This window comes from Poecilia mexicana, unplaced genomic scaffold, assembly GCF_051168715.1.
Source record: "Poecilia mexicana isolate PSO_F unplaced genomic scaffold, ASM5116871v1 scaffold_6, whole genome shotgun sequence".
NCBI classification, from domain to species: Eukaryota; Metazoa; Chordata; class Actinopteri; order Cyprinodontiformes; family Poeciliidae; genus Poecilia; species Poecilia mexicana.
This window is the reverse complement of record NW_028263375.1, coordinates 17482494-17500872: the sequence shown is the minus strand read 5'-3', so window position 1 is coordinate 17500872 and position 18379 is coordinate 17482494. Positions and strand designations below refer to the sequence as shown.

The 18379-nt window shown below is 37.6% G+C and overlaps 1 protein-coding gene across 1 annotated transcript in view; it reads left to right on the top strand.

Annotated features, from left to right (window-relative positions):
* The window catches only part of furinb (furin (paired basic amino acid cleaving enzyme) b), a 140943-nt gene that overhangs the window by 87695 nt on the left and 34869 nt on the right, over positions 1-18379 (top strand). Inside the window, exon 7 of the mRNA XM_088006340.1 lies at positions 11182-11270. Within this exon, the coding sequence (XP_087862466.1) occupies positions 11182-11270 (89 nt within the window). The remainder of the gene's footprint in view (positions 1-11181; positions 11271-18379) is intronic.

Below are 18379 nucleotides of genomic sequence, written 5' to 3'. Positions count from 1 at the left end.
GCTTTTCCCTATTTATGCTGAATCTGTCAATTATTATTTATAAAGCTGCCATCCTCTGTCTTGGTTGAATGCTGTAATTTCGTAAGCCTCCGACTTGTTTATTCTATCTGGGACAGCTTGTTTGTTTTCTAGACTGCCAGGCAGACATTGGGGATGCTGGCAGGGGCTTCATTCTTACACCAAAATCCTTTGGCTTTCTGTCTTTTTGCTCACTGGAATCTTGTCAAAGAAAAGAACAGCGTGGTTTAAAGCAACCGTTTGTCGTGCATTTTGGTAATGAATAGCCAATGGTGATTGGAGGTGACAGTCCTGAGTCGAACCCCATTCTGCAAAGCATTACTGATCACCCAGAGTCAGTCAATATTACTCTTGCGCTGCTGACTAGATACTGATGAATGGGATGTTTAAGCAGTCGTGTCTGTTCAGTGTGAAGAAGGTCCTGTTTACACATGCTTTTGTACGCTGAGGCATTTGTGTGTTCCTTGTAGGCTACATTGAAAGGCGGGAGGCTATTTGAAGTTATTTAAGTCGGCTTTGCTGCTTGAATTTTTTCATTTGGTTGTTATTTTAAGAAGAGTTATATCACACTTCAAACAGCAGGATGTATACATTTCATTCCCACGTTTCAGGTCTTCTTCTCCTCTTTTAGAATAAGATTTCTTGTTCCCTGCAGGTAACAAGTGGAAGTGTGTAAATCAGGTGGCCTGGGAAGTCAAAATTGCCTCTAGTTTCAAATTTCATGACTACATTTTGAGTAAATGTCTGTCTTTGCTTGATGATGAACTGACCAGACTTCTAATATTGCTGCTTGTTACTGTGCTTTGCAAAGGTTTTCATACCGTTTGAATCAAAATAGTGCATAACTGGTGCACCGTGAAAATACTCATAGGATGAGAGTACTCAATTTTTCATGTAATAATAATAATAATAATTACCCCAGAGCTGTATGCTGCAGTGAATTGGTGTGTAAATCGAAGCATATTCATGTATTAGAACGGCCAAATCAAAGTCCACACTTAAACACAATTAATATTCTGTGGCAAGACTTGAAAATTGATGTCCATGGATGTTTTTCATTCAATTTAACTAAGCCTTCACTGTTTGCCAGAAAAGAATTGGTGAAAATTTTACTCTTTGTATGTGTAAATCCATTCAATCCAATCATCGCTGAGGATTCAAAGTCTTTTTTTTTTTCATCCCAATTTCAATAGTGCAATCCTCGTTATAAAACAATGCAATTAGGTTCGGTGTACATCTGACTGGTGAGAAAAGTTTTCAATCTAAGGCAACACAGGCAGTTGCATTGATGCAGAAACTTGGTCAGTCCTCCAGATCTAGCACCTTGATGCAGACTGAAAGTGTTCTGATCTGACATTTTTTAATTGTGGTTGTCATATCTCGTCTTTTATGTAACGATTTCAGATCCTCTTTACCCATGCAATGAAGAGATTTTTACTTGTCGCTTCGGTGTAACCATTCGAAACAGACCTGCCTAAGGCCACAGCTGAGCTGAGTTAAAGCAGAAAATAGCCTAATCGCTTTGGCAGCTTCGATGAACGGACTCTATTCAGTGCTTCTGAAACAGATAAACCAACAGAGCAAAGCCAAGAGACACATCCTACTGTTTGGCCAAGCATCGGTTAGACATTAGTCACACATGGTGATGCATATCTTAACATTTATGTCCTGTAAAGCAACAAGCAGACACTTAATGAGTGTGCAATATGTGCAGCTACAGTCATCTATTTTCTGAAGTATAAAAATAAATATGTATTTAAAAAAATGTCTGTTTCAGTGAAAGATAAAATGTGTCATATGAATGAGAAAGTTATCCTCATTTCATTTCTGAGGCTGAAACAAAATGTCTAACGTCCAAGGATTTTCCTCCCAGTTCAAAAACATTCATGTTCGTGTTAATTGGAGATTCCAAATCTCCCATCGACCACTGGAGACAGACACCAGCTCCTTGGGCCTGAGTATAAGTGACTTTTTCTATCCTAATTTGTTTTTGCTGTTTTCTGACTCTAATTGAATCAGAAATTAGCGTTGTAACGGTGCATAATGGTTTCCTGACCTGTGAATGAGAAATGTAAACATATCTGCCTGCTCCTTTTTGTACACACAGTGTTGTGTCTATAAGTGTCATAGCAACGCTTCTCACACAGCACTAAGCGCAGGCTCTGTTTGCACAGCAGGCAGGCGTCACAGGATCGGCTTAGTGACATTAACGTCATTGGTACCAGCAGTGTGCAGCACGCACTGGTACTCCTTCATCACACCAACACGTCAGATTGACTTCACAACATATGTCTTACAGGAAAGAGGAATATGATTGGTGGGATGTGTATGATGTCCTGTTCTGCCTCTGTGCTTTCATACAAGATGTCGAAAAATGACAAAGGCACTTTAAACCCGGTTTTAAAAAGTTCATTGATCAGTAATAGAGGTGAAAGGACATAAACTTTGAAATATTCCCCAGTCATCATAACAGATGTAGAGGTTTAAAAGGTTTAAAGTACATTGCTTGGATTTTAGCCTTTAATAAGTCCAGATCAGAATCCTGCTGGACATCTATGAAAAGATCTGGAAATAACAGTGTTGAGAAGGAACCCGACTTGTCCAGGGTATATCTCGCCTCTCGCCCGTTTACTGCTGGAGATGGGCACCAGCACCCCTCACAACCCTACCGGGGATAAGCATGTGAGATGGGTGGGTGGATGGACAAACGGATGGAGGGGCAACCCTTCAAACCGGAGACAACTTGGACAGTCTGCTCAGGAAGATTGGTTCAGACCACCAGTTGGCAAATGCAGATGTCTCATTACGAAGGCCAGAAATCGCTTGTCGGCTTGTTTGTTGCAAAAGTGCTGCCACACAATATGGCAATCTTTTGTGTTCATGTCATTTCTATTTATTTAATCATACACATTATTCAAAAATGCCATAAAGATAAACCAATGTAGAACCTGGTTACAGAAAACAGGTCAAAGTTTTTCCAGTTACAAATATTATCAGAATGGAACTCCAAATCAATTTGGTGGCTGGATTTTGTTCCCCCTCTCTAAATTTTAAAACAAGCTAACGAAAACAAAATGAACAAAAAAAACAAACATTTAAAGCGAGTGTGATTATTCTCTTTGCAGATTCCTGCACATGTCCATTGTTCTGTCAAACCAGCATTCACCTGTATAGTTTAATAACTGAGCCAGCTACGCCATAATCATTTGGATCTGCTTCAGGCCGCTAACACCCCCTTCAATTAAACACATAGACTACACAGACACGCACTTTAAATGATAAATTTGGCTGGTGTACTGACCAACAGTACTGTGCAAAATAATGACTAATTATGTACCTGAATATCTAAGCAGGTGCAAAAATTGTTGTTCCCCATTATTTGCTCTTGTGATTTTAGCAATTACATCTCAAAGCTTCCTGGATGCTTTCATCTTTGTCCACAAAGACTGTTAGACCTGGTTTCATCATGAATCCTGGTAGTTTAAATCACAGGTAGACAGCTCTATGAAAGTGAGCTCACACATGGCATTAAAATGCATCACCATCTGTAACTTGTTACTCTCTATGCACATAAACACTTTGTTACATTGTTAACTAACAGCTGAGCAAAAAAAAAAAAAAATGGACAAAAACAAGTCTACTGATGTTTAATTGACATCATAGTGCGTCTAGTGTCTCGGCTCTCTTATTTAAACATTTATGTGTCTCAGATTAAACAGGATGGAAACTACTATAGAACCTCTTACAGACATTTTTGAAGCTTTTTTTATTCAACACATATACGATAGAAAAAAGAAGCATTAAATAATTAACACCCCTGTCACACTACTGCATATCCTTTTGGTAATCACCTTTTTATGCATCTAAAAAATTGCAGTAGATGTGACTTCTCTGAACGTGACTTAAAAACTCCAAGGCACGAGAATTACAACTCTGGGATGCCGTATATTCTGCACATACGCACCACTGAAATAGAACACCCTTAACTACTACTGAAATCTTGCAGTAAATGCCAAACAATTATACTATTAAATATCTTGCTGTGCTAAGCGTAAGCTCTGTCTGCACCAATGAAGATTGAAGCAGCTGTAACCAATGGGAAAATGACTTACTTTCTAATTAATTTAGCTAATTTAGCTGAACTTAACTAATTTAGTTAAATTATAACTCTGTGTGGATCAAAGTAGACAGTGACATCAAGGCAAATATAGCATTCTTCATTCTCATGCAGTTAAATACTGAACTCTGCATCTTTCAACCCAAAGCAGAAGTGAAGCATACCTCTAATAAGACTTGGTGTTTGACAAAATGTGCCCAATTTCCTCACATTTAATTAACATGTTTTTTTATATATAGTTAGATGGAAAACAGTGTGGCAAAACTCGACGTTTGATCTTGTTGGAGTAACAATAATTGTCCTTGCAGAGGTCAAAAACTGAAGCTTTTAAACTCCAGCTTGAGGTCAGAATCCGTTTTGAAGTTCCATCTGAATTGCATCTCCATATTCTGGAGTACATTGTATTCATAATATGTGTGCCCCTTTTAATGTTAAACAACAAATTAGCTTCAGGCTCCAATCCACCTCGTTTAGTTACGCTATATTGCACTGACACACCCGCTTTGCAGAGCAGGAATATTCGCAGTGACTTAACACTGGGGGTGAGTTAAAGGGTAAGTCTGAGGACCACAAGGACTGATCACGGCTTTTGAGCTCCAATCACAGCTGCTTTGTTCACAGTAGCTGCAGAAATTAGCATAATAATGAATAGGTCATATCAAGTTGATCTGAGCCCTGCTTTCTAAAGATTTCTTTCTTCTGGAAACTATGCAGCTGGCGTGTGGCCTTACTCCAGGGTTGTAGATCGCACATCAGGAAGACCAAGTGGGTATTTCCATTCACAGTGTTCTGAGAATGTAGCTGATGCTGTTGCAGACCCCCTACTGATGTGGCGAGATCGACCCGTTTAAAAGTAAATGCGTCCTCCAGTGATATTTAGTGTGTTCATGCCTGTATTTAAGGTGATCCACTGACCTCCAGATCTGAACAAGGTATTAAAGTGATCCGCTAGAGATGCAGGTCACATGTCTGATGTTAACAAGAACAGATCAAATTCAATCTCCGCCATGACTTCCTTTTTTTTTTTTTGTTAAGGAGAATGCTATGAGAATATAAAGATTGAATCGATCCGCTTCCATTATTAGACTGAGTAGTTGCTTTTTGTTTTCCGTCTCTGTTGTGTGTGGTCACTTTATATCATGTCATGAGTGATTTTCCTGTCTGATGTGTCTCCATCCCTGATTAATATGGCCAGTAAATGACTTCGCTGAATATTGTGGGCTGTCCTGGTGAGGAGAGATAAAGGCATTACCTCACTCTGTCACTTTTACTCCTACTTATATGATAAGGAAGGTCACATTGGCTGTGTGAATAGTTCAGCGGCCTTTATTATAAACTTTCTGATAAGTCTTTATTCCGCTAGGTAAATCTGTTTAGCTTTTGCAAGCAGACAGTTCACATATTAATGATTTGTTTACTGTAGTCGTCTCACTCTACAGTGATGATGAAGTGTTTTGTTTTCTCCCCACGTCTGTTGTCCGAAATTAAACATTGTCATTCCAAACTTATGCTTTCCTTCATTGCTTTGACACCTTGTTTTTTTTCTAATGGGTACATAGTGGAGGCATTGAAAAAGTGTCCTGAAAACCATTTAATTTCACGGACATTTGAAAGAAATGAATTGTGGCTCCATCATAAACGCCTTTGTCTGCTCTGGCATGTCTTTGCCTTCCAGCATATATTAAGCTGTCTGGCTGTTTTAGCTGAATTCAATGGAGCTCAATCACTCTCACACACACAGACACGCACACGTGTGTAAACACTGTGATAATATACAAAACGGATGGATCTTGGTGTGTGGGTCTTTTTCTGTACATTTCTTCTCAGGCCTCTGGCTTCATGTTCAGGCTGCTGGTCCTGACTGTATCCTCCGCTTGGCATGACATCTGTGGCTCCTTGGTCTCAAGATATGTGCTGGCTGAAGCACAAAGCCTTTTTTTTTTCTTTTTTTTTTTTTTTGTGGCGTTGTGGATGAAACAATGAATATGCAGATATTTAATCTAAGAGCATTTTAAGCTCCTGTAACTGTGACGTACGTTGGCGTACCTAAAATGAACATGAAGAAGCATTTTCAGTGAATCATCAAGTCAAATCTAGTAGATGAAGTATCTATGATTCACAGCTTTTTTTTGCATTGTGTGTGTTTTGGGATGAAGTCTGTGACTGCATGACCATCAAGAATATTTATAATTGCTATACTATCGCTGAAAATTGGAATGATTTTATCCTTTATAATTAGCCCACATTTTTCTGACTCTTTTCTTTCATTACCATTATGCAGTGGTAATGAAATAAAATGTCCAGAGTTCTCAGTCAGCTTTAATACCCCAGACACTAAGAATACACCGTTTTGGGCTTTTATGGGTCGTTAAAGTCGATCCAACTAATTAAATATGCAGTTGTATTTGATAAACTAGAATATTATTGAAAAATGTATTCATTTAAGCAACTTAGATCACTCCATGATCACCAATATATGTTTTTTTTATGCAGAAATATGGGCTTGATCAAAAATATGCTGAATATCTGCTAAAAGGGTTGAATTTACCATTAATTTGACAAATGTACCATTAATTTGACAAACCTCATCAGAGCACATGTTCTAATGTATTGAGTATAGCTGTACTATTGATACGTAGAGCATTAACACATGACAATTTAAATGAATAAACCTAAAACAAAATACTTGTGAGCAGTCCTTTGTGATCACAGCATTGCACCCTCTGATGACAAAAGGTTTTAAAATGAGCAATTCATCACACTGGCTGGAAGTCCACATCTGGAGCCTGGGGTAATATGCAGGGACATTATGATTTTTTTTCCCCTTCTCTTTGGATAAAAAATATATTTTTAAGTGTTTCTTAAGATCATTATGTCTGAACCTTAAGTGTGTTTCCTGCTTCAGAAAGATAGTAGTATACCTAAAGATTTTCCAAGGTGGGAACAGAACAGCCAATAATTTTCTGAGGTGTCACAGTATGTGGGCACACTTTCAATAGAGCTATGATAGAATGCCCTCGGCAGCTTCCTAGAGAGGTGGTTCCTTCTAGCGACTCTGAGGAAATACAGCCTGCTGCTCCTTTTTTTTTTTTTTTTTTATCAGATCCATATTATTTTTCACTGAAAAATCAGTGTTCTGATGCGCCAGTTTACATACTTTGAATGTCTGCTTTGGTTCTTTCATTCCTGGATCTGGTTAATGTCTCAACACCATGTGGATATCAACTCTGCCTCTTCCCAACAGGCTAATAACGCAACTCCCCAATGACCAATAACTGTGATTTTATTAGTAAACCATATGAGAAGTGTAGAGGCATAGAGGTCATTCCTGCAATGTTTTTATTAGGACTTGCTAAAAATATTTGGCAATGGCGAAAATATGTATTAAACAGTGAAGCCCACAGCATTCTGGGATGGCCCGATACGGTGCAGAGGAACCATGAATTGAAACTAGTAAATATAAGAAGGGCTTGATTTGTCTAATCCCAATAAAGTTTTTTGTGATGATTATTGAGAAGGATGTAAATAATACTCAGCTTTTCATAGAAAATAAATGGAACAGAAATGCCTCCCTCATTTCCTATCAGAATTAAAGTTTTAAATTAAATGGGGGGGAAAAAAATCTGAAAATCTCAACATTTTTGTGCTTAACTGCATATGGTCTCTTAGTTTTGATCCTTAATTCATAGGATTTTAAGACATGTCCAACCGTTTTGGAAAGGCAATGAAAGATGCTATTTCTAGAGTTTGAAATGTTGAAAAACCACATGTTTTGATTCAGATGAGGTTGAGTCATTTGTGTGTCAAATCCCCAACATTGTTTATTGAATGGTTTGAAAGATTTAAAGATGATTTCTCAAAAAGATTAAATGTGTTGTAGTATTGCAGTATAGAGATCTTTGTGGAGCTGCTGAATAGAAAATGCAGATTCACAAGCCATCTGGCTGGTCACACTACATGAGTATCTATTATTTTGGCCATCACTGAAAGCTCCAGGCACTCTGCCCTTTGCTAAATAATAGCTTAACAGTGTGAGACTTTTTTTTTTAAATCAGAGCTGATTTTTACACTCATTTTGTATTCTTAAGTTGCAAGTAAATCAATCATGCTGAACATGAAACATAGAAAATATTTTCCTTTTTTTTTTTAAACAGCAAATGTATAAATAGAAACTGCACCTCTGCATAAAGGCAAAAACCAATGTTGAGCAGTATTGCACTGCTTGTTTTTAGTGCACACATGCTTAGTGGGAAGAATAAAATCTATTAGCCCCAATATGATACTTGGGTCCCAGTGACATACAAAAATATGAAGCAGTAAGTAAATAACTCTCCAGCGAAATGCTGGTATGCATCAAAAGCTGTAGAATTCCCAAATTACTTTATATAGTCTACTGCTATAAAATTACATAGATGTTACAATGGCTGGATCATGTCATTATGTTGATTACGTTATTATTATTGTATTGCACATGTTGATGAGAAATGAGAATTTCTTTTTCCTTTTAAAAAAAAAAAAAAACCTTCTACGTATTAAATTGTACATGCTTCATCCCACTTGAGAATTGTCATTTGACTTGACTTTCATTTAAATTGTAAGTAAACAAATAACATATGCAACCAGGCCAGAAAAAAAATGTGACAGCCGATTAAAATTCTGTTAAGAAATGTCTTTATCAATTCACTCCACCGGCTGACAAAGTTTTCCTGCTCATGTTTATTCTGTGGAGGAAATAAAAGTTGTGGAAATTTAAAATTGTAGAAAAGCATAATTCGCCGCCCACTATGCACATCTCTACACATACGAACACGTCCTATTTTTGAAGATGAGTTTGTAAGGACTCTAGACGTTTATCAGTCCCATCACCCTGGGTCTAAATCCGGTGAGTAGTCACGTCTCTGTCGCTGATTAAACAGGAAAAAGGCGGGTACCCTCTGAAACCTCTGATTGCCACTTCCCATACACACAGATATGCCCTGACCTAAAAAGACCCGTTCTGGAGTCTGTTTCGCTAAGATCCACATTCTCCACATTCTTTTTTTTTTTTTTTTCGCTCATTGAAAACATTTGCTCGCTTCTCGTTAACTGTCCTCACCATCTAACATATTTCACCCATGGGAACAAAAATTGTTCTCAGTTTAGATGTCACCTCTCCATCAAGTGCTGATATTAATGCAGTATGAAATAGCTTATAGTGAAACGTTTAACCTCTGGTTGAGAATAATCAGCTTCTAATTGCTGATGCATCCGTGATGTATTACACTCTGTCATATGTCTAGAGTTCATTGGCCATTTATGTCAGTAGCAAACAAGCCTTGTCATCCACGTTGATTGCTTGTTTTTAAAGTCACTGTAACGCTTCTGCTTATTGACAGCTCAGATGGCATTTTAAATTATAGTGCAGAAAGATTTTGCTTTTTCCACACATTTTTTTTTTTCTTGGGTTTTCGACAAAAACCGAGCGGTAGAATGAAGCAATAAATTCTGTGCTTAAAGGTTTTTGAGTTCAGAAGTTCATTATACATCACCGAGCCGTACAGTCTAATCAGGATTCCAGCTGGAGGTGTAGCTGGGCGCCGACCCTGAGAAAAGAATTTGTCCTCTGCCTTATCATCAGGGAGGCTGGCGGAACAAAAGGCGAGGTGATGTTCTTTGGCTCGTCTAATACGTAGGTAATTTTCTTGGCTCGTCTAAAAATGTACTGTTAATGTAATTAGCTTTGTTGAAATAACATTCGCAGGGCACATCTTTGTTGAAAGGATGTGACACCCTCTTTTTAATCAGATACTGTCACTTTTATCCCACTGAAAACATCTTAAAGACGTAAACTTATCACAGCTTTCAGCAAAAACTTTAAAGGCAGTGTTGTTGTTGTTCTGTTAGTGAACTGTTGGCGAATCTGACAGCTAGAGGATTCTGTCCTGGAAACCTGCCTGATCTCTTCTGCTCATGGTTGAAAGATTTAATGAAGGTCTGTGAATAATTCAAGTTCACCAGTACTAAATATTTCATTTTGGATGGCCGGTGGCCAGTTTCGCTAGGTAGTTTTTGACAGCTCTTTGTGTGTTTGCCCAACGTTCTTTTTGATAGGAAGAGGATTCCTCCATAAACCCTCATGATGGGGAAAACGATTTCCTATATTTTCTTCTCTAAATTGAAAGACAAACTCCCTGAACTGCTTGTGTTTAACGGAAGACTTCTAAATATTTTATGTTTGAGATGTTTGACAAGTGCTTACTGTCGATCTCACATTTTTTATTTCTCTCATAAAGTAACCAGTCACCAATAAAATTGCATCCCACAGGTTTTAAGCGAGTTGGCACAGTTGAAACTTTGTTTGAATGTATGTCACTCAAATTTAAAATCCATTATTCACAGTTATTGCATTTTTTGACAACTCCTTTGGTGTTATTCACCCATTTCTTCTGCTCACTTGTCGCCACAAGCTGAACCAAAAGTTAGCATGTGCAGATCGACAACGTAAAAACTTAAGCTGTTAGAGCAACACAAGTATTTGAAAATGTAGCATAGCAAGATTATAGTACGTACCACTTCTGCAACTCATTAAGCAATGAGAAATATTATGTTGCAATTTGATTGAAGAAAAATATGCTGCTTAATTTTTTTTATTTCCATATGATGGTGCTATGTTCCCTTGTTGAGCATGCACTTCAGTGCAAGCTTTAAGTTTAATGCTGTGCAACAATACAATAAGACTCTTTCTTGATGTCTTTGTCTTGGATAAAGAAAAAAAATCTTGCTGCCTTTATGCTTCAAATTACTTGTGATGTTCTTCATAAAAGTCGAAGCTCTTTGTGCTGTTATAGCTAAGACAATAAAAGCTCTGCAGCTACGAAAGAACTGATGGGTCAGTGTTTGTCTTTAATCTCTAGCAAAGTTTTTCTTTTCACACTTTTCTTGAAAGGCTTTGCACAGTTCAGGGATTTACAAAGATCCTTTGTTGCGAACTGTATCTAGCAGTAATATATGAGAGTTTTTTTGTTGTCTTCCTTCATGGAAATCTCCTTTTTCCTTTTCTTTTACAGACATGGGACTCGTTGTGCAGGCGAAGTCGCAGCAATAGCCAACAACGGAATATGTGGCGTAGGTGTGGCCTTTAATGCAAAAATTGGAGGTGAGTCAGAGCAATAACATAACACTAGTCACAATTAAGGCCTTAAAACAAGTATTTTTTTATGTATTTCAGTAGTATGATATCATACACACAGGTTAAAGCCAAGGATACAAGACAAATTATCTTTCAGAGTAATATAAAATACATACATGATTCCTTCACATTCAGAAAAAACATCTATTTTTAGCATAATGGGGCATTGATTTGTAGCGTCCTTACAGAATAGTTAAACATCGACATTATGAAGCTGAGCTGTGAAACAGAAGACTGAAGAAAAACAGCTCCAGCTTTGATCCTGACTGACCCGTCCTTCCAAAAGTCTCTGGTCTTCAATCCACTTCCCTTGTAACAACGGTTTTTCATTAGCTTTTGCTCGTTAGAAAACCTACACAGTATGAAAAAAAGGTTAGCTAAGCTAAGAAAATAACAATCGGAGTAGAGTAGTTACTTCAGTCCAATTTAGCTACACAGAAATGATTTCTTGGTTGTTTAGAAGCTCGTTTCACCACAGGAATTCACGGTACCGGCCGTAAAGCAAAGAAATTCTGCTCATAAAATTATGTTATGGACAAATACACATATGCATGTGTTTTCTTTCATTCTTATCAGGGAAAGGTAATACCAGTGGATCCAGTTTGTACTGTAAGGCGATTCAAACAAGTCCACACAGCACATGAATTAGGGACCTCCCATCACTCCACTGCCACATCCAAGATGGCAGCGACGTAATGTAGGAATTAGTGTTCAATGAGGCATCTATGTATTCATGTTTGTGGATCCAACACTCTTTCTCAGAAAGATTTTCCCCATCCTCTCCCATCCTTCACCATGCTTAATGGTGGGCATGACTTATCCTTTGTTTTACTCCAAACCCACCTGCAGTGTTTGTCACTGTAAAAATAAAAATCTATTATTTATAAGAAAAGAATCGAAGCAATAGCGAATATCCAACCTCTTTTTGTCCCTCCATGGGGGAATTTCAATGAATCCACACCGAGGTAGGTGGCAAATGGAAACGCACAGATTCAAACAGTAAGAGATGAGCAGGAATAAGGAAAATAAAGTACATGATGATACAATTCTCTCTAAATCAGGTCTCGTGTGTTTTACCTGTTTTTAGATCTTTGTCAAAGTCATGAAGAATGTCACCTTTTCTGTTGTTGCAAATTTATATTTTATAAATTATTTTTGGAGTTGAAATAGAGGTCATTATTATAAAAAAAATAGCAGACTGTGATAATTATGAATCTCCATTGCAGAATTTGACAAAAATACAAAGTTTTTCCAAAGTGTGCTAAAAAGAAGTGCTGGCTTCTTTATGATTGTCCTTGGCAGTCTAGAAAGACAGAGCAGTTGCTTGGTTGGTCACCAGTGAATATGTAGTTAGTGTCTGAACTAAAATCTGTGTAACACAGTCCATCCTGGTCCTATAACATTCTTCTGTTGTTGTTGCTAAATTATCCATGTACCCAGTGGTGTTTTTGTTCAGGCTCTTTTTTTTTCTGTGGCTGTCTTCAGAATAAAAGTGAAGCCCTGTAAGAACAATTCTTAATTTAGAATAGCGGTTCTCAACGTGGGCCGTCAGAGGACGGCAGGGGGCGCTGGCGGAACTTTTTACAAAAGGGGGGCGCTGGAATTCCTCTGGGGGGCGTTTGGTCGAAGGTAAACTTTACACCTTACAATCACAACAATACCAGTTTAGACTTTGAGCAACTTCCTAAAACTGTATCGATGGCAACTCTTCTTCTTCTTCTTCTTCTTCTTCTTCTTCTTCTTCTTCTTCTTCTTCTTCTTCTTCTTCTTCTCTTCTTGGCGCAGCTCCGTTCTCCTGCTACTAGTAGCTTCACCGCATTAGTTCAGCGTTACACCGGCTGATGACGTTGCTGTGATTCACTTTGTCTGGTGTCTGATTTTCAAATATTTTATGTTTTATTGAGGATTTTTATACATATGTTTTGGCAGTTCTGTGATCATGTTAAGCAGCAACTTATATTAAAAAAGTGTTTTATTTCCGTTTGAAGGCTGCCCGCTTCCATGGAAGGACAACAGAAAATCGCTAAAATCACGATACCCTGACTTTGTATCCCTCTGAAAAATGAACCCATTTAAATAAAGAAATCCTTCCATGGGTGATACCTCGATAGAGAGCGTTCATTTTATAGCGTTAACACCGGTGCTGTGAGTGGTCCGGTATGAAACGGGTGTGATAGAACAACGGTACCACAGCACTTTTAAATTTCAATAATCAGAATACCGAAATTGTTTCCGTTGTTTTAAAAGGTTTTTGTCAGTCTGCCTTTTCCCCATCGATACGCTTCCCGACCGCTGCTCACCTTAGGGGGTTATAAAGCGCACATTGCGCTTTTTTCTAAAACAGGAGAAGCGGGACGTAAAACGGAGCGACGAAGTAGATGTGAATTATGGCAAAAAAAACAGAGAATCCGACGCTGAACAGTGAAAAATCAACACATGATGTGAAACATGACGATTAGGCGGCACAGCAGGTGAAGAGTGAAGATTACTGATGGTGAGCGTCAATAAATGATAAAATAAATTTAACAACAGGAAAGAAACTAAAGTGGACATAGCAATAAACCAAGAGAGGACAATACTAATGTATTGATATGGCAAGACCTTTCGAACAATACTTAATACAGAGGACTGGCAAGAATAAACACACCATTTCCAGATAAAAGGTAAAATAATATTGTTGAAGTTCCATGGGTTTGTTGAGACCATATCTAATACTGAGAATAAATATATCTTACAGACCATAACAGTATAGAACTTATCACTTATTTATGTTTTTAATTAGATTTGATATATTTATTTCTTCAATATTATTTTTCATGTCAGTGTTAATGTCATGAGGCTGATGACTCCATGACACTTTCAATTTGACTCATTAGGATTTGATTAAGAACCAGATTTGTTCTTTGTAATTTCTGTCCAGTAAAACTATTAATCTATAAACCAATAGACAGGTCTATATAAAGATATAATCCATGTTTCTGTCTCATATTTGTATGGCATTAAAAGGATCTGGAACTTTTGTTTTTCCACTGAAACCTCTGGTTTGCACAATAAATGCCATGTGGGTGAAATTTTATGGATGATGCTCTGATGTCCCATTCTCCTGAAGGCAGCACAGAGCTGCACCACCAGAAACTCACAAAAACACTGAAGAGAAGAAGAGCTATGATTAATGTAGTTACAGTTCTATCCATGTTTTAATGTTGCAGAGCTCAGTCGTTTTGCAGATAGATCAAAGTTTAAACTGGCATGTTGAACATCTTTTATCTGGTCATTTTGTGTAATATTTAACAACTAGAAAATGGCACAGATCAAGAATATTTTTTCCACTCTGATTGGCTGCTGTTAGGCCTACCGATTTTAACTTGAATGTTCATTGCATTTTTTGTAGACACCTGTGAAAAATAATTTCTATTCCCATGGCTTTTTTGTTCTCTGGGAAATTATTTTTGATAAATACAGAAACAAGCATACAAATCAAAACATCTACAATAGTGATAGTAATATTAATGATAAAATAATAGTCAGTGTAAAGTAGCCTATAAATTCTTCAATGGGGGGCGGTGAGGGACCTGGATAAAGGCTGGAGGGGGAGCTGGCACAAAAAAGGTTGAGAAACACTGATTTAGAAGAAGAAAATAAAATAAATAGTTGCACTTTGAATAAATTAGCCTTACTTCACGGTACTTCATTAAGTAGACTAAGCCCTCCTATGCCATTTCTGAGTTGCATGCACTGGGTCTGGTTTGTCACAGCAGGATTCTTTCCAGTTAATTGCAATTTGCAACAAAATAGCAAAATACATTAAAAAATAATGTTGAATTTTTAGCTTCGTAGAGGGTGAACTACTCACCACATCCGTCACATCAGTCTTAGTCTGGCCAGCATGTTTGTAAACCACTTGTGCTGCTTTACAGATCTTCCTCCTCCAGATTATGGAAATACCGCGTATTATGGACAAAACATGACCACAGTACTTTTTTATGTACTTAACAATTTTGTTAATTATCATGGTAAAGATTCAAATTACACTTCTAGTTTCTTAGAAGAAATCAGTTTAAGTACAAACCTAAAACAAGTTAAGATAACCTCTAAATCATTCATCAAATCGAAACTGATTTGTTTTATTTTCAAAAATTGTCTTAAACTAAACGGTGAATGAGCTTAAGAATTGAAGCATATTATGGCTTAGCATTGAAACTTTGTTGTCTTACATTTGTAAACTTACATTTGCAGTACTGTTCAAGTATAAATAAACTTGAGCAGGCCAGAAAGTACTGAAAACAAATCAAGTTCATGCTGTTGTTGGCAATCTCTTCTCCATCTTGATACAGCCTAACAGGTCCTTCCTATCATCTGTCTCACTGAATTTCACAACCCGCCGTTATGATTGTTTTTGAAATTTTCTGTTTTTATCGGGATTTTTTTATTGCCCAGCACTAGTTCCAGTTGAGGTTTCAGCTGCATTTAACTACCCTCTTATGTTTACATTATTACTACTTTATTTAACCGAGTAAGACGGAGTGAGCTTTAAAATCTCTTCTTTTTACATTCAACAATGTCGGACAGGAAATGTTTTTTTCCTGGAGTGCCTCCCAAATATTTACTCAGTATAAATCAGGTGGATTTATACTGAACTAATTTTATAAATTGTTACATTAAGGCTTACCACCAGCAGTTAAATATAGCTCTGGTATAAGCATATATTTATCCTTGTTGAATAAGTGCACTGGCATTATTTTCTTCACATTTTTACAGCGCGAGATTATCCCAATGCAATAACTGTGGAATATACTTTAAGCCTCTTTACACACCTTCACCCTGCTTGCCAATGAGCATGCTGGATACTGTATTTAATCAGCATAAATAACAAGTGTATTATTACATTAAATGAGGTTTCTATAATTTAATTAAAGATGAGGTGCACACGAAGGCTTACATTAATTCACAAAGATAGTGATTTCTTGGTTGGTGTCTTACGCTTTAGGTATAAGCACAGTTTCACAGTTAGCTCCCTCTCTTCAGGTTTTATTAATGACACAGTGGTAGCGTTTATAGCTGGTATCTTTAATGTGACTTTATGCGCCATGGGGAGCCGAGTACTGACTGGGTGATTGTATTTTTCAGCAGTTGAAGTGTGACTGCACCTCAGAGCAAGGCACTGGGATGCAATGAACATTGCTTAAACCATTACCACTGAGAGGCCCGGCGAATCATGAGATGCAGCAGTTGTTTGTTGACTAAATAGATCATGACTTCACCGATGCTGCAAATACAATTCTCAGCCTAATGAGTTTCTGCTGTCGTTTCTGATGGGTTTTTTGTTAATCACCGAACTTGTGTTGTTTGTTTTTACTGCTTTTATGTAAACATATTTTTTATCTGTTATTGGTAATAAGATTAAGATTAATCTCCCACATCTCAAACTGAGCCTTTTGGGGGGGTGTGGGGGGTTAAGCTCAAAACCGTCACATTAGAAACTATTTTCATATATCAGAGAAAGGTACGTAAATGAAAAAACATGTAGTTGTGATGAGCCTTCTCAGGACTGAGCTATTAAAATTACTCCAATAGCACATCAGTTATCCAATCCACCAGGTACCAAAATAAAACAAACAACAACAAAAAAAAAAAAACAATGCTAACATCTAAAGTCTGGCATGTCTCAGTTAGGATCACTGTTCAGTGTTCAACAGTAAGAAAGAAACTAGGAAAAAAAATAGCACTAGCACCCAAGTGAGACTTCCAAGACCATTGCTGAGCAAAATAAATAAATAAAAAAATACAAAGGCTTATTGTGGAATTGGCAATAAAAACTCAGCGATTTCCAAGAAAATCTGACTTTTTCTTTTGTGTAAAGTTTGTTTCCACCTACATCTGACATAAAGCTGACATGGCATTTCAGAAAAGGAACATCATAATTATGGCACATTTTGGTGGTGGTGGTAGTTTCATTGCACTTTATACGTGCAACAGGACAATGATCAAAACCACACCCAGCAAGACTCCTTCAAAAAGTGATGGTTTTACAGTGGCTTCGTTAAAGGTTGGACCTAAATCTGATTACGGTGCTGTGGTGTGACCCTAAACTAGAGGTTCCTACTCAAAGACTTCTAGTGTGGCTGCATTAAAAAAAAAAAAAACGATTCAAGAAGAGAGGGCCAGCATTTCCTCCAGTGATATTATTTTAAAGACAGTTATTGCATATGCTTGATGGTAGTTGTTGGTGGTACAGGGGCACAACCAGCTTAGCCGTTGGAGCCATAACTTTTTTACATGGGGACTGGTTGGATTGGACGCCTTTTTATCCCCTAGATTATAAAAAACATTATTTGAAAACTGCATTTTATATTTACTCAGACTATCTTGGTCTGAAATAAAGTTACTTTCATGAACTTAAACTTTTATGGGCAACCAAAAAATAAAAAATAAAACAACTCTGTATTTGTAGTCTTTGGATCAAACGTCATGGCTTGCTTTATTAAGTACATAAAAGGTTAATTCAGTTTTCAAAGAGTTTAGCTGCGCTACTCACAGATCAGTGTGTGTCTTAAATTGTGGCTGATGCCAAGAAAAATGAATTCACAATGCAGCGGGACATCTGGCTGCAAATCACCCGCCTGAGAAGCCGCTCAAACTTTTGGCGCAGCCGCTTATTCAAAATGCAATAAACCTGCCAGCATGGAACAATCTGTATTAAGAGAGATGATATGTCAATCACAAATTAACCATTTATCTTTGTTTGCTTTGCTTCCTGAACATTTTTACACTTGATGGAGTATTCCAAGGAGGCTTTTAGTAACTTTTGTCATGAAGCAATCTGTCACTGCCGAAACGGCAGCCAACAAGACTCAGTGGAGCCCGTGCGGCTCTGAGCAGTCCCGCTCACAGATGTTACTCATAACTCCCCTTCTTTGTCTTCATTACCATTCATCTCCTGACAGAACCACGCATTGGCCCTGGTCTCATAAATTACTCCTCAGTGAATCTGTTCACGTCACAGGGTCAGAGAATTGTTTATAAACAACCGCAGTTTCCTCCCAGACACTTATGGTGTGTGTTTGGGGTGTGTACCT